Source organism: Grammomys surdaster, unplaced genomic scaffold (genome assembly GCF_004785775.1).
Source record: "Grammomys surdaster isolate TR1022 unplaced genomic scaffold, NIH_TR_1.0 174, whole genome shotgun sequence".
Classification (NCBI taxonomy): Eukaryota; Metazoa; Chordata; class Mammalia; order Rodentia; family Muridae; genus Grammomys; species Grammomys surdaster.
In genome coordinates, this window is record NW_021604622.1 from 7198848 (window position 1) to 7223031 (window position 24184).

A 24184-nucleotide genomic window follows, 5' to 3' on the forward strand; every position below is an offset into this window, starting at 1 on the left:
TCTTCTTCTTCTTCTTCTTCTTCTTCTTCTTCTTCTTCTTCTTCTTCATTTTCTTCCTCTTCCTCATCCTCTTCTTCTCCCTCCTTTTCTTCTCTTATTATTCTTCCTCCTCTTCTTCCTCCTCCTCCTACTATCCTCCTCTCTAAGTCCTCATTCAGAGACACTATACTGATGCTGGCCATTGGTGGGCCTAGTCATACACCCTGGCACCATGCCCTAACTGCCCCTTTCCATTCCTTCCTTCCTGAGGCATTCTCTCCCATCCACTATAGGAAGAACAATCATCAGCTCAAGAAAGATGAACTTGAATTGCTTTTATCCTAATAAGTTTGATACCGAGCAGGACAGATAGGCTCTGGAAATAAACTCTGGTCTGAAATTTCCTTCTATCTTGATTTCGAAGTGGATTACAACAGTTACCTCCTTAAAGTGTCGGAGTGTCTCCCTCTCCTGCCACAATTAGCAGAAGGGATGCTGACCCCACTGAAGCTGGCACCCTGGCCTTTTGCGGAGGAGGTTTCATCGCACCTACCTCATAAGCCCTCAAGTCAGAAGCAAACCCCCAGACACTGTCTTTTCTCAAGGAGAACATTCTCACTCTCACACACGGTTTTTAGTGGGAGGGAAGCCCGTTAGCACATTACAGCCACCGAAAATTGCAAGTGCAAATTAAGGAGAAAAACAACGAGAGAGGAGGAAAAGGCAGTATTAAGTTGTATTAGGAACACTTTCCTTTGGACTTCCCAGCTAGAAGGAGCCAGATTACTTGGTGTGCCTCCATGTCTCTGGACAAAACAACACTTGAACCTCAAGGTCCTGGCTATGACAAATCACTGTGTTGTTACCAATCAGAGGAAACAGGATGCCCTAACTAGGCAACTTGTTTGAGTGTTCATCATCTGTTTTAGTTACCTAAGTACCTGACAAGAGGAGCGGAGGGACAGAAAGGCTTATTTTGCCTCACAGGTCAAGGGAACAGTAATCATGGAAGCTAAGTCTGGTAGCAGTAGTTTGAGCTGGTTACTCCCACTGCATTGCAGTCGTCAGGAAGCAGAGAGCAGTGAATGCTTGTGTAAGCTAGCTTCTTCCTTTTGACACAACCCAGGATCCTAGTTCAGGGAAGCTGCCTTTTGTGTGGCCTCTCCTGCTTCAGTTAGATGATTCCCTCACAGGCATGTCCAAAGATTTATGTAATCTAAATAATCTCTTGGGTGTGCCCAGAAGCTTGTCTCCTCTGAGATTCCAGATCCTCGAAAGTTGACAATCAAAACCCACCATCATAACATTCTTTTAGCTGGAAAATCCTCCCTTAGCATCATTTGCTGAGCTCTTAAATTCCTAAGTACAGCAGCTCCCAGGCTAGCTGATGAAGAGGTTGGATCAAAAAAAAAAAAAAAAAACATGGCCATTTGCAATCTCCGCTAGACAGCATCACTGACCCATGCAGACAGGCTGCACACATGAAGTCATGATATGACCTCTTGTCTGCCAGCGCTGCTAGCCACATTCTCTCTCATGGAGAAAGATGAATAAAGGTGATCATATTTTTCCTTTTTCAAACGAGCATAGATAACAGTTGGCATTCTTGCATGGCCCCCTCTGTTACACAGCACAGGATCTCCCCCCATGTCTTTCTGGGAAGGCAAATTCATGTTTAGATGAATTGCTCAATGCTTGTGAGTAAGTAAAACATGCTACCTACTTCACATGCTGCGTACCGTGAAAGAGACCTGTAAAAAGGGGGTCCCTGGATACCAGAAAAGCCATCAAAGCTGTCAGGTGGAGGCTGCTGAAGAATGCTCCTGAAAGGGAGTGCCAAGCTGGACAGTCCTGGGGTTTTGCTTGTGGCATTCACATGAAACCAAGCATGTCACACGGTGGTTCTATCTTCCTTACCACAAACCGTTGGTTCCTGATGCAAATGAGGAAACCTGTGGGTGTTAATTTCTCAAGATCCTCTGAAAAACGGCATGCCTTCTGAACCTCTCATTCAGCCGAAGATCACATAAGAAAAAGTGTAAGTTTGAAAGAGAGCACGTAAGAGATGTGCCCTGGTCTGCTCTCTTCCCTTCATAGCATCCTTGTCAAACGGACATGATAAGGCCTTGAAAGTGAATCTTGTCTGATTCCCATGTGCCGCTGATGACAGCAGGCATCAGGAGTGACTTGGAAATGCTATACGGGTAGCTCAAAAGCCCAAGATTATTCTATATCTGGTAAACACTTAACGCATCACTTCTATACTTTATGCTTTTAAGTATACATTAACTGGGGCTGAGAGGAAGACTCAATGGCTACAGTGCTTTCTATGAAGCAGGAGGACCAGAGTTTGGCTCTCTAGTGCTCAGAAAATGGAAGCAGCTGTGCTCACTGTTTTGGAAAGCTCTGGGTTTAACTGAGAAACTCTGCTTCAATGAATAAGCTATGACGCTACTAAGGAAGACTTCTGCCAGCAACCTCAGGCCTCTACAAGCATGTATACACACATAAGCAAACACACATGTCTACTTCCATGCATACATACACCACACAAATGTACTCTATGTGTTATCAGTTTTCATTTAATTTTCCTCTATGTCATAACACTAACAGTCTAGACCCTGGCAACATTAGAAAGCACCATGTTCCAAGGGCTACCACACTCTTTCCAGTGCCTCATAAAGAGAGGTCTCACTTTTCCAGACCAAGGCTCTTGATCACTTGCTGACATATTTTAGCCTTGGAGGAAGTTAATCTAAACACACTGAACCTTTTCTGAACTCTGAGAAAATAAATCAGGTAGCTTTTGGAAAGTCAGACATCTTATCAAGAGTAGTGCTAAGGTTCCCAACCTATGTCTCTGCACAGAGCTAAAATATTGCTGTTGCTTCTAGCATGGGAGAGCTCTTCCTTCCTAAACCAACTTCCTCAGGGTAGGATTTTCCCCTAAGTTCTACAACTGTCTCCATCCTGAGCTTAGCTCACCCTTGTATCAATGCTATGGACTTGCAAATGACTTTGATCATGTAGCCCAGAGAGTAGCTATTGGCAGACAGAAGGAGGATTTCTACTCCTCATCACCTAGAACAGAAGGGCTTAGAAAAAAAATATGTCTTTGCAAGATCATAGAGTTATGCCCACATTCATCATGACAATGTAGACTGGGGATCTCAGAACTGGCACGTGGAACTCACTGACATGAGCAAATTTCCAGTAAGGAAATCAACCTAGAAAATCTCCTGAAGGAGAGCAATCAATGAATGGGACTCTAGGCCTAACACAGAGCTCAAATCTCAATGACCTTTTTACAAACTTCCAGTGCTCACATGAGGAATTGCATCTTTGGATATATTTGCCCTTTGAATGTATCACACACATACACACACACACACACACTCACACACATTTACAGATGTATCTCATCACCCATAGCACCGGAAAGCTTATTTGAAAAGGAATATCCATAATGGTGTAACCATGACTAGCTTTCAGATGGACATCTGTCCTTAGCCATGAGAGCTCACTTATACGCATCTAGACGTCTCTGGAAAGCCGGTGACCCAATCCCCATATGGCTGTGCAAAGGCCAATGTGATCTGTGTCCTTTTCAAGGGAGAGCATTCACGTAGGCAAAGACATGAATCAAAACTCAACAGAAGGGCAGGTTCAGACAACAGGCGACATGAAAGTCAGTGACAAAGACACTAGAAAAGGAAGGGAGGAGAGACCAGGGCAGAGGAAGACAAGAAAGTCAGAGAGAGATCAAGGTTGAGTCTCAGGACCTACTGTCTTCCACAAATACATGGAAGGCTCTTTCCAATTGCTATAGGCCTTACAGTTTGGTAATCTCTTCCTTCTCTCCTTCAGCCTAGGTCTACAATAGCTTGGCATTTTATACTGTATTTCCCCAACCCCTCTCTTTCTCCTCCAAATCTGCCCCATTGCAAATAGTACCTGTTATTTCCCTTAGGCAGGTCTTCTCTTTCCTCCCAGGATGTTCATAGATATACCCACTTTCATGGATCCACTCACACTTGATCTTACCGAAACCCTCCTCTGACCGGCCAAACCCTCCTTTCCACTGCAGCTGCACTTAGTACAAATTTAAATCACTTCACTTGTCAATCTCTTTTGCATATTTGCTTGGTTGTGTACCTAGGCACTGCAATGCTACTGAGTATATTGGCCATATTGCAGGTACATGTCTTTTTGTAGATCTGAAGCCCAGCCTCTAATACAGAAACTTCATTTGATTGAGTTGACCTGCTGTCACCTGCCACTTCCCACTACTCTCACTTGTGCCTGCCTCTAGCATGTAGCCATCTTGGTTATTTGCTAATGCCAATGTTCTGTAAACGAGGGGAAGAAATCCCAATGCTTGTTACAGTGATATTTAAGGGTAAAACAGGGTATTGTGTAACCATAGTCCCTGTGACTCAGGAGACTGAGATCTAGATCACTAAAGCTCACATGCCTGAGGCCAGTCTGGGCAACATCGTGCGATCCCATCTAAAACTCAGAACAGAAATGGAATAAATGGATTCAGAGAAAGGATTTGAAGGCCTCTCCCACGATAAAACCAATAAATCACACTGTGTTTTAGCTGTTCACAGGCCTTCTTTGGGCATCGTTGGCTGAGATTGCTGTACTATGGGTTTGTACCTACTGCTTAAGGGCAAGACTTCCAGGCTCATACTGCGGCTGGGGATCTCAATCAGTGAATTAGAGCCAAATAGATGTTTATGAGATCTTCTCCATCAAGGTTGCCACCAAACTAATAACACTGAAGCTCACATTTAGTGTTCTACATTTTCGAAATTATGTATAGATGAAGCTAATGAATTATTGGCAATTTCAGGGCATAGTATATTATTATTATATCCCTACAGAGTGAGTATTGTGCAAAGATAATCAGAACAACAGAACAAAATAAATAATCTAAAATACATACACACACACAGAGACACACACACACACACACACACTTACACAGTCTTCTGAGTTTCACTGAGACACCTCAACAGGGGAAACAAAATCTTTTCAGCATATGCCAGGACTACAGAAAACAATCGGGAAAGATTAAAGTTTGACTCTCAAATCACGGCAGATACAAAAAGCCGCTTGAGATGACTCATAAGCATAAGCGTCCTGTCTAAAACTTTTATAAACTCTGAAAGAAAATGGAATATCATTGTGATTTTGGCACTGGCAAATTTTTGTTAATGAAAAAGTACAAAAAGCACTGAACATTACAAAAAAAAACTAGGCTAATGTATTCCACTCCTACGAAAGATTCACTTCTTTTTTTTTTTTTGGTTTTTCGAGACAGGGTTTCTCTGTGTAGTCCTGGCTGTCCTGGAACTCACTCTGTAGACCAGGCTGGCCTCAAACTCAGAAATCCGCCTGCCTCTGCCTCCCAAGTGCTGGGATTAAAGGCGTGCGCCACCACCGCCCGGCAAGATTCACTTCTTTTAATTTGACAATGTAAGCACATAACAGCCTGCCCTGCTACTTTCTGCACATCAGGAAAGCAGGGGCGTTAAGGATGGCTTCTCTAATAAACACTATGTTTCAGTTGCCAATGAAATAGAAAATGTAATATAGATAATAGTTACCAAAACTTGTAAATTGTCATGGATCTTAAAAAAAAAAAAAGAAAAACCAAGGCTTAATCTCATTAAATTCTCTGCTTCTTAAGTCGGCTCTTGTTATTTAAGAACCTATCATGATGCATTGAGTTAATACACAGAATTTAAAGAGCATCCTAGCCAGATATTGTCCTCAAGAAACAAAGGCCTTAGGAGTCTGTGTCAAATACCACAATCACGGGATACAGAGGCCTTCACCCACTCCCAGAGCATCATAACTACAGTTAGGGAAGTTGGCACTGACTCACATTCTTCCTCCACAGCCTGTCTCTGCACTCACAGTGGCCACTTCGGTGTCCCCATGCATGATCCATTCACCCAGTACTATACTCCACGGTTCTTTGGCTGTCATCCTTGCAGTGGGTCCCCTCGACTCACACACACAGCTACATACTCCTAAGTGACGTTTCTCCAATGTTTTAATGCATATAGTTTACCTGAGAACCTTGTTCAAACATACATTTCGATTGATCAAATCTGTGGAGCTGGGAATCTAACTGTCCTTGTTCCCATAATCTCTGAAATGATGCTACTGACACTGATGCTTGCAAGGCTGTCCAATTTATCATCATCTGGAACTCTCAAGTCCTGGGACTAGAACAATCCCCTGTCCTCCCATACGCTTCCAAGTGCAGAACAAGCTCTTTGGACTTGGACTTCCCTCCTCCTCTGCATTGGCTTCAGAGCTCTGAATGGAGACATCTTGAGGGAACAACAAAGTAGATAAACAGATGTCATTCAGGTCCAGGTGCCAATGGAAAACTACAAGTAGAAGCCTGCCTACCACTCAGAAGACAGGTTGCAGTAGGATACACAAATTGGATGTCACCTATAGAGAAAGTCACCCCTGCCTATAAATGAATGCACACACACACACACACACAAACATACACACACAATGTGTTTAGAAGGAAAGAGGCCAGAGGAAGAAACTTGTGAAGTAGCAATATTTGTGAAGCAAGTGGCAAAGAAAAATCATGATGACTTGACAGAGATCTGGTTAGAGAAACTCGCACGTGGTAGTATTTGGGCAGCCAGGGCAGGAGCAAGTTTTCCAAATGAGAAAGACATCTTTCCAAGTAACTCGTCCAAGGAGGCCCTCCACTCGAGCTGTTCCTTCATTGCCCCCCACCCAGCCGTGTCTAATGCATCCCTGCTCCTAAGCTTGTGTTCCTTTTATTTGTCTCTCTTAAAAGGCTCATCATTCCTTACCCATCAAAAGCGCCCCGCACAGGCACTCGACTGTCCTCAGAGAACCTAGGACTTTACCTCAAGGAGAAGCTTAGTAAGTGCTTATTAGCATTCACAGAGGCTCAGTCAACAAACATCTTCCGGCTCAACTACATATTCCAGATGTCACTAGAGTGCTCACTACAAGGGACTTAAAGGACACCAAATAAGACAGCCCTCAATCTGGTCAATCCAAGAAATGGGCAGATGGTTGCCATCAATATATGTCACCACTGTGCAGAAAAGCAGAAAGGCCAAAGATTAAGGTGAATGGAGTCTATACTATTATGGGAATCAAGTTACTACATTACTATAATCCACAGGACTTCTTAATGAAAAATTCCAATCTCTCTAAGATCTTTAGGATAGCATGGAAGTGCATATAACTGACTTCAGTAATTTAGTAATCACCCCCCCCCATAGAGATAGCAGTCTGGATGAGGTCATTGATAAAGCTCTCAAATTGAAGCCAATGACAAAGTGTGATAACAAATATAAAATCCCTACCTCTAAATCGAAATCCATGGGGCCAGCATCTCTAGATTGTTATCAGATGAAACAAGTTTGCTTCAGCAGACAACTAGAACATACGGGCCAATTCATAATAATATCCTAAAGCTCAACCCACCTTCAAATTTCAAGGTGGTTGTAATGGTTGAATCTTCAGTAATATATTATTTTGTTCTTCTTATTAACAATTTGCTAAACCCCAGAAAAGATGTCATTTACTCTGACATGATGCCTGCAGGCCCTGAGGGTGTTCTATTTGCAGCTGCTGGGCTGTTTCCTTTGGACACCCTCACCTAGTGCACTTAAAGTTATAAAATCCCCTTTTCAATCATTTTTTTTCATGACTTTCAAGAGTAATTTAATATGATTTTTAACCATTTAACAGATTACAGTCTCTGGCACACGGGTGCCCCTGTGTCATTGGTTGTATTCATGGCCATTGTCTTAGTTTCACTCCTGCTCCTGTGATAAAATACCCTGACAAAAGCAAAGTAAGGGACAAAGGATCACTTAACTCACAACTCTAGGTGGTGCTCCATCAGCATCAGGGATGTCATGGTGACCGGAGCTTGAGAAAACAAATCATGTTATGCCCATAGTCAAAAGAGAGCAACAGACACATGCAGACTTGTGCTTGGTTCAGTTTCTCCTCTAGGTCATGCAGTCGTGCTGCCCACTTTTCTTGCTGTCTCCCTCACATCAATTAACATGATGGAGAAAGTCCCTCAGAGGCATGCCCCTAGGCTAACCCAATGTAGATAATTCCTCAATGAATCTCCCTTCTCAAGTTCTACACTGTGTCAAAACAACAATTAAAAATGACCACCTCAGCTGGGCAGTGGTGGCACACGCCTTTAATCCCAGCACTTGGGAGGCAGAGGATTTCTGAGTTCGAGGCCAGCCTGGTCTACAGAGTGAGTTCCAGGACAGCCAGGGCTATACAGAGAAACCCTGTCTCGAAAAACAAAAACATAAACAAAAAAACAAAAACAAAAAACAAAAAATGACCACCTCACCCATCAACTGACTTTTCAAATTTATTTCTTTTGCTTTTTGAGATTATAGTTATGTCATTTCTGTGTTCCTTTTCCTCCCTCCAAACCTTTCTCTATATTCCTTGTTCTTTTTCAAATCCATGGCTTCTATTTTCATGAATTGTTATTACGTGTGTGTGTGTGTGTGTATTCTTAAATAATAAGTACAACCTAGTTGGTCTATATTATTGCACTTGTATGTGGGTTTTCAGGGATGACCATTTGGTGTTAGAAAAACAATCGATGTGCTCTACCCTAGGGAAGACTATCTCTCACACTCTCCTCATTCCTTAGTTGTCTATAGGTCTTTGTATAGGGCTGAGATTTCTGAACTTCTCCCAGCCTCTTTCACATTAGATCAGGGATCATTGTGCAAGAAGTCACAGAAAGATTGTAAGAGCCGGAGAAACAAGGAGTTCGCTATAAGATTATATCTCCTAGAAGACACGCCCACAAACATCTCATGAACGTGGTTGTCTAAACATGAGTTGAACAAGGTCAACCAACTTTATCAAACCACTACCTTGGGCTCTCCCTCCTCATGTACCCATGAAGACAGCGGCATCAATGAACAATGACCTCCTGAACCAGATCTCTGGCCTATAGTTACAAACCCCTGTGGATACACTCAGCATCCAACACCAGAATCCCCTGTTAGCCAAGTGGCTGGGGAAGCTGAAATTGGCCTCTCAACCTCCTTGCTTCCAAGTCTGAACATATGTCATTTCCTTCTAGCTCCTGCCAAGTGACTTGAGGTCCAGAGTTATTCCGCTGTGACACTGAGTTAAAATCAAACTCTCTTGTAAGGAACGGTAAATTATGAAAGCAGCATATTCCTCTCTAGCCATTGGGTGACTTCCTGAGTGGGTCTACTACTGTCCTGTAGCAGAGGGGGAATGCCTGGCATTCAAAGAAGATTCTCTGGCAGCACAATACCAATACCACCCAGATTCATTTGCCTCAGACCTTCCTTTTCCAAGTTCTCCCTTTAAACTCAGTCTCCTGAGGAAGCTAATCTACAGCCCCAACATCACTGTGTAAAGAGTCCTTAGTGAGTGAAGAAGGGATAGCAAGACCCCAGGTAGACGCAAAGCCTTCAGAAAAGATGAGAAGTGCAGATAAAAGCAGTTTCATCCTCTGATATTTCTCTCCAAAGCCTTCACACACACAAGTGCAATTCTTCAGCTGCAGGCACCTTCTTCCTACAGGTCAAACTGGTCTTGTGCCACAGTATGGATTTGAGGTGATCAGACTTCTCAGAAAATAATTACATTGTATTTCAGACGTTTGGAAGTTGTCCAAATGAGCTGGCATGCCCTTCTTCTCCAAACAGTAAAAGAAAACTCCTTAGCCTTCCAGTTGGGGGTGGCTTTGCTATTTCCCTTGTGCATACTTGAGTGTGTTATCACTATTGCTGCAAATGTCCTTGTGTCTCAAGTTAGTTGTATCACCACAAACACTAACAACAACACCAAACACAGGTTGCCCTTCAAAGGGATGAAACAGGATGCTTGGCTTGGAAGTCCTTTTGCATAAGCCCTGGGCCTCTTTGTATTTTCCCAGTGTGCTAAGTCAAAGCTTTTTACAGTTAGAAAGGCACACCTACCGATGTGTAACAATCACAAATAAATGAGCACTTATTTGTAATAAAAAGCGTTTTAACCCAGAATATTTCAACTTCTTCAAACAGTCTATTAGTGCTATTTAACTCTATTTAAAAGTTACCAGAATAATTTAAAGACCATTTCCCCCTTTAAGAAAAATGAAAGTGATTTTTTTAAGTCAAATATCTTCATTTAAGCGTTTTGAAGGCCAACCAATATTTCTTAGCTAGCAAAAACCCCTTGCGATGCCTCCATCCCCCCTTCTTTTTTCCTAATAAAATCCCTCATCCATTTTCCTAATAAGACTAACCTTATTAATATGTCTGCATGAAGACTCGTCATTCTTATATTGTTAAAATCAGCTTGTGGTTTGATTTTATTCTCACAAATAAAATTAGCAAGGACCTCCTGCGTCTGAAACGGCCTTTTCACTTGGACAAACCATCCCTGGCTGGCTTTGAGGAGATGGGGAGAGAGCTGAGGGAGAGGAGCTGCAGAGGAAGGGGCAGCCCCCTCTATTCGGATGCAGCCCTCACAGAAAGGCTTGGCTTTGCAGTGATGCCAAAGTGGGAAATACATTTTGCATCAACTGCATTCTTTTATCTTTCACTAGTTTGGCTGAAGACCTAAGTTTTCCATTCTTCAACTAAGAAATTTTGGACCTAATTAAACGAGGTGAGACAAGGAGAGAGTGAAATGCCTAGACGGGATTTTATTGATGACCGACAATTTTCAACTGATGCCACTTCCTACGGAGCTTCCGTGCAAAATTTGGTATTAAAACACAACTGAGATTCAATACCATGATGGCTAGGCCTTCCCCTTCAGAGAAATTACGGTATTAGTTTTCAACATTTTAAATGTCTCAATATGTCACACCTACCTCTTTAAACAATTATTTGTTAAACCTTGTCTCTTTCAAATACTATGCCTAGATAAGCCGCCCATCCCCCCACCCCAAATTTATTTGGGAGCATCAGAGGGAGACCTAGGATAGGGATCATGCTCCCAAGACACCTCACCCCATCTCCTCTGCCATACTGCCATGCACCAGTCTCTCCCTCAGTATTTGTTTAAATAGTCAAATTTTCAACTTTGAAAGAAAAAAAAAGCAAGCTATGGGTGTCCTGCTAACCATAAATGAGCAAATACCTCAAGTCATAAAATCCCCTTCTGCTCTGAATACCTGGTTAGAAACACAAAATGATATTTACCAAATTCTACCCCGAGTTAAAAACAGATCACATTAAAAACTGTAAAACTGAACTTGAAACCGCAAAGCACTAAGATCCAGAATTGTCTGTTTTTAAATGTACACTACACATTCTTTTCATTTTTTTCTTTTAATATTCAGTTGTTGGCTTGTGAGGGGATCCACACAAGCTATGCTGCCGATATAGGAATCAGAGCAATTTGTAAGAGTCAAGAGTCGAGTCTCTCTTCCACCAGGTGGTTCTGGGGCTCAGATTCTAGTCCTCAGGAAGATGCTGTGGGTGTAATTCATCACACGAATCCTGATCCATTCTTTAGAATTAGGCTTCAATTCTACATCTCCAAGCCTTGTGGCTGAGTCTTTGTAAAACAAGCTAGACACAGAACATTGCAATTCCTCAACTCTTGAGTCCAGCAGTGGGGCTTGCCTTTGCAGTTAAACAAAATGGGCTGGTGGCCAACTTAAAGAAAAAGCTGGTTCTATATACTTTAAATCTAGAATAATATTTCCAAGAAGCATTTCTGATGTGGTATTGCAAACAGCAGAATACTCTCACGTAATAAAATTCTCCTACAGTGTGTGTACTTGTGAGTACAAACCTATGGTGGCCTGCACATTTGGTAACTAGGAAGTGATTTTACAATAAAGAATGAACATATTCCATACCCAGATAATGACAATGACACTTGGCTTTTAAACTAAGACTTGTTAGAAATAACTTTGAGCTTTAAATAACAGAGACCTAAACATAAGAAGACCCGGTTACAGTTGTTAAGCAGAGAAGTCGAGGAACCTGATTGAGGGCTTTCTCAGCCTGAACCCACTGCACTAGTCCAAGATTGGGATTCTTCCTCCCAGTCTTTGGCACTAAGAACTCAAGATTAGTAAGGAGGTGGCCTCTGCTAGCTCAGGTTCTGTTGGAAGGACAGAGCTCTATACTAAGGCATTCTAGGTGTATTTATGTTCCTATATGTCTCCGGTTTTGCTCCCGAGTGTTTTTTACTACACAGTACGGCATCTAGAAAGGGTGTCCAACCTCTGCATCACAGTGTAGTGAAGACTATACCCTCCCAGGACACAAACGTCCCCAATTACTTTTATATAACTATGCCAGAATTAGCATTAATTAATTAGTTAATTAATTAATCTTAAAATTGAGTCATCTTAGCTTTTAGAAAACGTACTTGAAAGTCTAAAATTCTACTTCTACAGGCAACAGCTGTACCCAACAGGGGTATATATACATATTGACCTGTAAAGAAAGCAACCCTTTTTTGGCATGAGCTATGGTCCTGTGTGTTAATTATTGCTTGTATACAATTGCTTCTGAAGAGTCTAAGAAGTGGTTCTGGGAAGACGGTACGATAGGTAAAGGCACTTGTCATACAAGCCTGACAGCCTAAGTTCACATCTCTGGAACCCGTGTAAAAAGATGAATGCAATCTTTAACACCAGTATTCCTACCTCCAAAGGGAAGCAGAGACCAGATAGCTAACCACCCAGAAGTCAATGATGCCTCTAGCCTAGGGTATAGAACCAAGAGCCAAAACAAGAGAGACCCTGTCTTAAAACAAGATAAAACTCAAGAACCAGCCGCCCAAACCTCTACCTCTATTATGTGGCATGGACACATATACATTCATCTACACACAAACACACACAATGTGGCTCATTTGTTGTTTTAAAGAGGAGAATCATGGAAGGGATGGCTTCATGGCACAGGCCTATAATGCACACGACTCAGGAGACTGAGGTTGGGGGATCAGAAGTTTAAAGCCTACCTGGGCTTACAGGGTTAGTTTAATGCTAGTTTCAGTAGCTTAAAATGATCTTGATGCAAAATAAAAGTAAAGAGAGGGATGAAGATAGAGGCATGTGGTAGAACACTTGCCTGACACACACAAAGCCCTGGGTTTAAAACAGCATCATACACAAACACACACACATACACATGTACACACACACACACATACACATTTACATACAGACATGCACACATACAGACATGCACATACATACACACAAAATACACACAGATGCACACACATACATGTATATACATATACACACACACAAATAATCACAGAAGGCAGAGTTGTGCCTTTGAGGACACAAAGAGCCTGCAAGTACAAGAAAATTGTAGATGGAAACATAAAGTTCTGGACATGGGGAAAAGGAAGCTAGTCAATAGACCTGTGAAACCAAAGCTGCAGAGTGCATGGGAGTATGGTAAGGGGCTCTAAGAAGTATAGGCACTGGAGTTAATGGCTGTACACCTGGAGACATGGGTAACTTCTGAAGGTGGGGCATAGTAGAGGTGAAAACGGGGATGCTGGAAAATTCAGATCTGGGCTTAGAAGGTGTCTCAATCAGTACAGTGTTTGCCTTGTAAGCATATGAACCTGAGTTTATTCCCCAGAATCCAGGTTAAAAAAAAAAAAAGATAAGCGTGACCAAGAAGGCAGAGAAATCTCTAGGGTATTCTGTCTGGCCAGTCCAGCCTACTAGGCCAGTTCCAGGCCAATGAGAAACCCAGTCTCCAAAATACAACTGGATGACACATAAAGAATGATGTCACAGGTTTTCCTCTAGTTTTACATGCATGTGTACATACATATGCACATGCACCTGCATACACACGTACCCATACACACATGCACTCTTACCACACATACACACACACAAAAAGTCAGAATCCCTCCACCAAGCTTACACAGAGAGGAAAGAAATTGTTCCTCCCCATCCTGGCAGAAGACAAGTATGTCACTGAGTAAAGATGTAGGAACAGAAGAGTGTGCCTGGAACAGATGAAGATAGGCCAAATATGAAATTGAGAATGTTGTAAAAAATTGTAAGTCTGGGATCTTAGATGACACTCCTTTCCTGGCTCCCAAAAGTTAACACAGCCTAATGACCTCCAGAGGGTTCAGAAGAGAATTTTTTTTAATGAGATTGACCATCCTATAAGAAAATGTACTCAATAATATTTGGGATAAATCTTTGAAATAGCTGAGTTGATACTCATATCACTCCAATATAGTCCACCATTAGACAGATTCGTTATATCCACAAAGCCCTGGAGAGCGCTGAAGGAGGCACTCAGAAATAAAAGGAGAAAAACACTTAAGAAATGCTTCTGATATGAAAGACAAAAAGATAAACAAAACAGCAACAAATAAGAACTGAAAGAAATTGGCAATGTAGGATGAATAAGACAAAAAGATGGCAAGAATCCTATCTCAACAAATGTAAGTAGCATCAATTATGAGAAAGAACTCACTTGATGTGCCTTTTGACAGAATAATATTTACCTTGATTGTTTATTAAATTATGACACAGCACCAACTACAAAATTAGCCCCAACTTTGGATAAATTAAATGAAAATAGCATATATTCTAGAACTGGTAGAAGGGATACCAGGGAGATGAGCCTCTGTGTTCAAGAACCAAAGTAAAGGTGCTGTTTTGAAATGTGGATCCACTCAGACAAGCAAAAAGGATGGAGGTTTTTCTTTGTCTTTCTTATTTCTAGACTCTCTCTCTCTCTTTTTTTTTCTTGAAAACAGCATCTTCTACACAGTCTTGACTGGTCTGGAACTTGTGGTGATCCTCCTGCCCTGGTTTCTCAAGTACCAGGATCATGGACGTGTACCACCAAATCCACCTAGAAAACTTTTGAAAATTAAAAATATAACAGACATTTTCAAATCCAGTAGTTTGGAAGATAAAGTTAGAGCCATCTCTCAGAAAGGAAAAGAAAAAGGCAGAATTAGAAATAGCACTTGCTTTAACAGCATCTTTACTAGAAGATAAGACAGGAAATATCACTGGAGAGATGGCTCAGCAGTTAAGAGTGATGACTGCTCTTCCAGAGGTCCTGAATTCCCAGCAACCACATGGTGGCTCACAACCATGTGCAATGGGATCCTATACCCTCTTCTGGTGTGTCTGAAGACAGCTGCAGTGTACTCATATACATAAAATGAATAAATTAGAAAAAAAGGATTTATAAACAGGACAGAAAATATCAGAATCAGCTAAGGATGACTAACACTCTGCTCTAAAAGTTATGAAAGGAGGGCATGACATCAAGATTTTGAAATACACACACCAAGCCCAGCACGGTGGCTCACATCTGTAACCTCAGCACTTGAGAGGCTAAGAGAAGAAGTTTGCCACAGTTCCACAGTCTGAGCTACATAAAGAGTTCCAGCCTAACCTGGACCCTGTCCCTCAAAATATACAAAATAAATGGGTAAGCAAACACACTCACACCAGGACTCAACACTGTAAATTTTCAGATCATCAATCAATCCAGTTTTTTGTTTGTTTTCTAATTCATTTCCCTTCCTTCTTCTGTTTCACTTTGCTTTGTATCATTAAAAGATAACTTCTCTTAGTTGTATTTCACTGTCATGTGACTCCTGATTAGTTCAGTCTGCACAGAGCACAGGGCAGGAGAACAGAACCAGAAAGAGAAGGAAAGCCAGGACATGCACCCCTCCCCAACTCTCTCTTTGCCTTGAGTAATAGCTCTAATAAAAACTATATTTTTCCATCCTTCTAGCCTTTGTAAGCACCTTTAACTTTGGGAACCTATCAAAGTCTCTCTTCCTTGGTCCTTCTACATCTAGGAACGCTGATGACTTTTTGCAATTTCTAATTTCTGGCTTGCTTTACTATTTCATTTGAAATCTCAGCTCCTCTAACACCTTGAATTCTGTTCATTCCATTAAACTCCTGCTGAACTGGCTCTATTTTCCTTATTATATCCTCACTGATGCAATCAATCATACAGGGAAAAATACTAAAAGCCTTGAAGGATAGACATGAAAAGAAAATAGAATTTTTTAAAAAAAACAAAGAATTAAAAAGATAACAATAAGAGCTACAAAACAAGAGTAATGACATCAAAGTCTTATGGAAAAATAATCTTTAAACTACAATTTTATACCCAGCTAAATTGTCAACTTAATGTTGAAAGTATCATTAATATAACACAAAATGTTGCTTAATGTACAAAGTATCAAAAACTTTTTCTCATTGATGTCCCCCTTTCTTCAAAACAAACAAGATTTTTAAGAATAAAAAAGGAGAAGTGATATCCAAGAAAAGGATCATGCAGTACAAGAGAGAACTAAAAGACAGTTCCAAATTGATGTTAAAATAAGAAATATTCCTAACTGGAGCAGAAAGATAAGGTTCAAAACATTAATGTCATTACATAAAACCCTTTATTGAGGGACTAAAATAAAATAGTAAGAACTATGTGAAAGCAAATAAGATAACAGTCATTAAACTCCAGAGAAGGTACAGGAGGAACAACATGTACTCATAAAACAATACATGATTATGCTGTAAATCTTTACACAAGCGTAACAATTAAAAAAATCCCTGAATATCATCTTTTAGCCTTTCTTCAAGCTTTATTTTGTGAAAACTTTTTTAACAAAAAAAGAAAATATTACCAAAAAAAGGAATGTGTCAAATAATTTGATCTTTTTTTCCATTTCAGGAATCAATATATAGTTATTAAAATTTTACTATCAAGAATAACAACATAAATAATCAATTTTAAAAGCATATAGGCAATATTAGGAAAAACATAATAATCAACTCTGTGTAGTCAGAAGCACAGAAGGGAGGAGACAGGAAAGAATCTGTGTATGTCTGTAATTCTTATGGTATTATAAAATATCTAATTGAACAAATACTACTTTTTTCATTCATTGTATCATGCCCTTTCAATCTGAAAAATCTATGATATTTTTATTTAAACAACATCAGGAAAAGAAGGTGAAGTTCACCCAAGGGAAAAGCCAACTGTTAAAGTTCCAGCTTGTGAATAGGTCTCAAAAGTGCCAAATACAATAGGAAGAATGGATCAAGGCCAGGAGTGGGATTTACAGGAAGGAGAACCCAGGGATCCTGCCAGGGCCAAAAAAAGTGTCTTCAACTTTGGCTCACCCAGTCCTAAGAAATAGTAGTGAGAACAGCAGGTCTTGGAAAGTCAGCTGACTCACTAGAGCAGAATGAATGAATGTATAAAAAGTGGGCAGGTCAGTAGGTATCTCTTTCATCTCAGAAATAAAACTAAAGGTTTCTCTAATATAAGACTAGATAGTACTTTATCGTTTTCTTCATCTTTCTTCTGGGGAAATGATTTTTTTTTCCAGTGTAATCCTGCACAAGTATTGTTCTTATTCATGAAAATAAACATGGCTCAGGACAATAATCAATTGGTATACTATCCATCTGTAGCCATGATCTAGCCCAGTGGTTCTCATCTCTTTTCTACATGGATCACATAGGTGAAACGCTGACTCTTGTCTCCAAATATAAATACTGTGCACTTACAAAGTCTGGTAACCCCTTAAAGCTCCTATGGAGATCTGAGAGCCTGTGAAAGGGCCCTCTGTCTCCAGCATTCTGCTGGAGATGAGTACCATCTACACGTCACAGTGCTAAGGTACATGACATTTTCTGTGAACTGACATGGGAATGTATTTACTATGGGACCTCAAAGCTCAAGGTTGCAGATATTTTCTTCCTACTCATGAGTTTTTAGAGGATTAGGATTCCATCTGAGAGCACACATTTTCCAGGATCAGGTTCACAGTTGTGCTACTCAGAGAACTCAATCAACAGTACCTGATTATCAAGAAAATGATGGTTTACGTGTGGGCAAAGGGTGACTGCAGCTGGAGAGGACAGTGAATCTTCGCACATTTTGTCAAGTATGAGAGAGACAAGGGAAACTGATATGTTAAAACTGTGTACTTTGGACTGGTGAGTACAGAGAAAAAAAAGGAAATACTTCAGCCTGCCAGGCTCACACAGAGGGCCTGATACACTTAATCTTTGGGTCATGAGTTTACCTCCTTATTGGGCACAGTGTTGTTAAGAGGATCAGACTGATGTAGTGGAAAAAGAAAGTCACTGACCCAGGAGTCAGGGGATGCAACTAATCTCAACTTGGCCACTATACAGTGCATTCTAAAACCAAATACCAGCACTCAGGCCTTGGAACCTCTCCTAGGGCAGAGTGCTAGGCAGCTCCATTAAAATGCCCTTGAGTGAGAGCCACTGCACATGTAGATGATCCAATACAAACAAGTGGTAGAGGCCAGGCAGGTACTTGGCAAAACCTTTTCTGATCCAGGCTTCAAGCCCCAGGGACCTCTCCAATGCAACATTACTTCTCAGTTTGCATTTACCGGTGACCCCAAGTGGTCTTCAGAACCACTGTTGTGGACACTCTTGCTACCCTGACACCATCTCCATTTGTGAAACTGAACTTTTTGTGTTCCTAAGGAGGTCCATACACAGAACCCGTGGCTGATGAGCATTGCTGACAAAGACAGAGCCTGGAAAAGGTTTTGGCTGTCTGAATGAGAAGAGGTCAGGGTTGATGTCTTCCCAGTATAGCAATGTTTTTAAAATGTAAGAACAAAACAGGTTGAGTATCCCTGAAACTTTAAGTGCTGGCACGACATCACAAATGGAAAACTCTTCATATCTTTCGGTGGCTTGCAGTCAAAAGGCAGGGGCAGTTAAGATATTGTACAAAGCTATCTTCAATCCACATGTCTAAGGTATACAGGAATCAGTCTATTTTACAATTAGACTTGGATTCTACATTCCAAATAATGTGTGTATATATAATTATCATAATTGAAAATAAATCTGAAACCCCTATGGCCCTAAACATTTCAGGCAAGGGATAGTCTTAAAAAGAAAGCATTTAACTGGGGGCTTGCTTACAGTTTCAGAAATTTAGTCTATTATTACCACGGCAGGGAGCATGGCAGCATGCATGACTCTGGAGCAGATAGCTAAGAGCTACATTCTGATGTGCTGTCGGGGTGGGGAGTGGGGGGAAGGGAGCCTGGCCTGACATGGGCTTTTGAAACCTCAAATCCTACCTCCCACCACAGTGACACACTTCTCCAAAATGTCTCCACCTACACTATATAGTCACAGCTCTAATCCTTCTAATCCTTTCAAATAGTACCACTCTCCAGTAACCAAGCATTCAAATATATGAGCATTCAAACACATATGGGGCCATTCTTATCAAACCACCACACACAACAATAAGAAAAGAAACTAATCTATAACCTCGTAACGGAATAAAGAATCTGATTGTCACAATAAGCATAGCGCCAAGTGTGGCAAGCAACACCTGTGATCCCAGCACTTGAGAGTTTGAGGCAGAAACACTGGGAGTTCAAAGACATCTTTCACTATACAGCGAGTTCAAGACTCGCTTGAGTTACATGAGATTCTGTCTCAAAAAGTGAAAAGAAAAAATTTATTCAAAACATTTGGTGGAATTCAAACATGAAAATCTACACAGATGATAAAGCACGGAGCTTACCATACACACAAGCATAGGGAAGCAAGAATCTTGAGTGTGATGGGTGAACTATATCAGTGCCAATCACCTGGCTGCCATCTTACACATAATCTTCCCCAATGTTACCTTGAGGGGAACTGTGCATTCTCTGTAGAGCATCTTATACTCCATTTCCCACTTTTTTCCCTTTATGTTTGTGAGATATATATATATAATCTACCTCTCACCCATCTCCAGTCCTCTTATATGCTCTGAACATGCCCATTCCCAACTTCATGTCTTCTGGAGTTTTTTTTTATAAGCCACTAATCCAAGTTATTGTTGTCCACACGTACACGGGTGAGGGCCAGGCACTGAAGCCTGGAAAACCTGCCTGTGGCCACATGGCCATACCCTCAATAAGGAATGACTCTCTTTCCCCTGTTTTTCTCAATTAAATTTTTAATTTTTTTTAAAGGGATCAAGTTATGGAAATGAAGATCAATTTTACAAAAACAAAACTGTATTAACTGGGGCTGGGTAAGCGGCTCACTTGGTAGAGTCCTTACTGCAAAATCTTTGAGGGCCTGATTTCAACCTTTAACACTCATGCAAAAATCCAGGTACAGCAGCATGCACCTGTAATCCTAGATTAGAGAAGGCAGAGGCAGAAAGATCCCGGGGGCTGCTGACCAGCTGACTAGCTACATCAACAAGCCCTAGGTTCCACGAAGAACAGCCTCGATAAGTAAGATGGAGAGGGAGGGAGACGCCCTACTGACACATGCACGCATGCTAGTGCACACATCTGCTCAGACGTACACATAACAAATTGAATTAAGCCATCCAAGTTGAAGCAAAAATATAAAATCACTGTGCTATTAAAATAGTCAAATAATTTTTGACTCTTCTTTGTCTGTCTTTCTAGTGCTGCCGTGTAGCTTGTAAAAAAAATTAATTTCATGTATTTTCGTTTTTTAAAAGATCATCGGCTTTCCAGGAGTGCTAGCAACATGCTAATACGGATGTGACTCTAATAAACATAAAATTGGATCCTGGGTATCATCGATTTTCAGCCCTAAAGCAAAGCTTCAAAGGTGCACCGCCTTTCCCCACCCTGGTCTAGGCAATCGTTAATGCTTGCGTCATTTTTATTTGTTATGCTGAGAAAACATGTCATTTTTAAAAAGCAGAGAACCATCACCAAAGAAAAATAAAGGGAATTTCTCAATCTGAGATATTGTCTCAACCCCCTACGGTTAGCACCATGCATCAGCCAGACAAAATGATGCCCTCTGCAGTGACACAAACAGATAAGAAATCTGTTACATTTTAAAGCTCAGACGATTCAATACTTTGTTGGGATTTTCACTGGTGCCGGAAAGGTTATAATTTATTATATCTTACTTTCATTCAATATAATTAATAATTTAACAGTGTAATTCAGCTAAATACAGCTTAAATTTAGCAGTAGACACATTAGCATAAGCATTAAGAAAGGTGTTTAAAGGAAACAAATCAGAGCCTACCCGGAAGTCACGTGATTATCTGGGGACAACTTCGTGCGTATGAGGACTAGTGAGTCCACCACACTTGCTGGGTATGAGATGAAGACAGGTGCAGAGCCCACGCCAGGCTCTATGAAGTTACATTCTATACAAACATATATGCCCAAGAATGCCAACCTGAGAAGCTAAAGGACCTGGAGGAAAGCTGTTCACGTGACGTCTTAGACTGATGAAGCCCCGCCCACTGCACCGCTCTAAGGCCCATCCTCCGGAGCCCGGGTTCCTGACTCTAGTTCCTTTGCTCTCTGCCACAGCTCAGCTCAGTCACCTATGTGGATTAACCTTATAAGCAACTGTGCTCAAACGCTACACGGAAAGGAAAGGCTGGGGGTGGTGGAACACACACACAAAGCCCTGGGTTTGACTCCCAGAACTGAAAAAAAAAAAAAGGAAAAATAACGTATCTTCAGAATTAGAGTAAATCATTATAATAACCTCAACTCTACTTAAAATTATAAATTTTATAAGTCGGCATGGAGAGGCAGTATTATAATTCATAGATGCAAATACTCTTGAAAACACTAGAATTAGGAAAACACTGTGAATCGTTGTCATAGCAATGTCTTCTCCATGAGATTTTGCTTGAAGTACAATTGAAATGAGATTCAGCTTCCTGAACAAGAATACCTGATAACCTAGAATGTTCAGAAAGTCTATTGAGAAGCCCACTGTCCACGTATCTCATCATGTCAGACAACACACGATGAAGCAACTGAACTTTAACAATTTCAGAAAGTAAGCCAGACAAAATGACACTGTCGCTCAGCTTTCAAATCACAGTTAATATGGAACGTTAGGTAAAATAATACAGAGGTGTACATGAAATACCTTTAATTTTCATTATTGGCAGGGAAGTGAAGACAGACAAGCACACCCATTCAGCCCAGTAACTCAAAAGCCCTCTGCTCATCCTACCCTGAGAATGGGTTTGCCATTAAGGCACTGGGAACATCTCAGAAACATAGCTAACTATGCCAAAGGCTGCCCGAACAATAGCAACCAGGGAAGAGCTTGACCCTTAACCCAGGCTGAGCTTCTTTAAAATGCATTAGTAACAAAAACACCACTGGAGCAGGAAGACCTAGAACACCCAAGGAGGAAGCAGCTTGCCGCAGAGGAGAAAAATCCACTGCCTGCAAGAGACAGAAACAGACCAACCAAGAAGAGGACATGGACTGTGCAAAGAAAGAGTCACCAAAACCTAAAATATCTTCTGCCACCAAGCCTTGGACAAATTAGCCATGCAAAGCTCGGGCATTCCTTTAACTGCCTCCTCCCCCTCCTGCAACACCCTCCCAGCTTAGTGAATGACTGGAGTCTACAGACACCCTGTTCTGCATCACAGATCCCCCAGGAAAAGGCAGCCTCCCCCCTTCTGCAATTGCAAGGGAGAAGTGTAAGTGAATCACAGGAATGATGACCAAGTGGGGGTTGGGAAGAGGAAAAGTGGCCAGGAAAAAACACACACACACACAGGAGGCGACAACGACATTCAGACTTGAACTCGGAATTTTTGAATGGCTCAGAATGGGACACTTTGTCACCTCTGGTTTAATTAGAAGCCTGCTTTCAGGATGCTGGAGGGTGAGGTTCATAATCAAGCACTTACGTAATCCTCCTCATTGAGCCCTTGTTTCTCAACAGAACTTTTCACCTCCATGGAAAACTTCTCAAACTCAGGTTTCACGGTCCTCAGTAGGGTGACTGTTTGGAGGGATGAGTATGCTTGCTTAGCTTCAAAGTCGTGTTTGTCTCCTCTCTTCCACGAGCCATCTCCTACGGGAGAAATGAAAATATTTATAATTCCAAGCCAGTCACCATAAAGAGGCCATTCTGTCTTTTCGACAGCAATGTGTCCCTACATGGTACCTTTGGCAGCAGCGGCAAGAGGTATTGTCATAGTTTTGTACTTAGGTATAACATGACAATGTCAAAATCATTAAAGGAGAAGCTGTCTCTTCGGACACATGTTCCTTTGAAATGTGAGAGAGACAGACAAGCTCTGTTGATGTAATTGCCTTATAATAACCATGGAACTGCAATTGTCAGCCCCCCGGAACTGCAGCACTGCGGAAGCAAAGGGAAGGTTTTGTTCCTGTCTATTCACACTTACTTTCCATTATAAGTGTGTTTGTGTGTATGTATATATGAATCTATCTGTCTGTCTATCTATCTGTTTATCTATCATCTGTCTATCAATATCTACCTATCAAATATCTACAATCCATTATGGAAATGAACCAAGTCACTAGTGTGGCCAAATAAGCATAATGCTATTTGGGCCTAGGATGACAAGTTACTGTAAAGCATGCAGATAGATTACCAAGTTAGTGCTGTTAAAAGTTGGAGGTTAGTGATACTTCTTTCATCTTTACAGGATGAAAAGGGCAAACCTGAGGGCTTATATCTCTACAGTATTGGCAAGGTCATCAAAATTACTAAACAGTGCTAAATCAGTATGTAAAAATCGTGAATATTTTGAGTACACATATAGCAATAATAGAAGAAACATGATAGATAGATGATAGATAGATAGATAGATAGATAGATAGATAGATAGATAGATAGATAGATTCGAACAAACATACATACATACATACATACATACACACACACACATACATACATACATACACCCAAACACACAGTTGATGGATGGATGATAGATATCTAGATATCTTGAACACTTATATGCATACACTCAATCCTCAAAATATCCTTTCTACTTGACAGATGTGGAAACAGAAGCACAGAGACACTTTGCTTCACAGCTCTTGCCTCACAATCATCTGGGGAAGTCTCAGTCTCTTCTCTTGATTTTATTTTGGTGGCTTGAAGGGCCCCAAAAGACAAGATGGACTTCCAAGTTATAATAATAAGCTACTTTCCAAATACATCATCACCATAAATCCTGCTGCTCTCTGAAAACAAGGCAATAGCCCAATAGAGTACCACATAAGTCAACTGTGCACCTTAAGCCCCAGTCTGCATCAATAGCTTGAAACTAACAGCTCAGAAGCAAGGGGACCTCTATCACCTCATGGGACATTTGAGCATGTG

General features: G+C 41.1%; 1 protein-coding gene across 4 annotated transcripts in view; it reads right to left on the reverse strand.

The window, feature by feature from the left end:
• Npr3 (natriuretic peptide receptor 3) overlaps positions 1-24184 on the reverse strand; it is a 68450-nt gene that overhangs the window by 20704 nt on the left and 23562 nt on the right. For all 4 annotated transcript variants that reach the window (XM_028767566.1, XM_028767565.1, XM_028767564.1 and 1 more), the window contains exon 3: positions 22734-22900. In XM_028767566.1, the coding sequence (XP_028623399.1) occupies positions 22734-22900 (167 nt within the window). The remainder of the gene's footprint in view (positions 1-22733; positions 22901-24184) is intronic.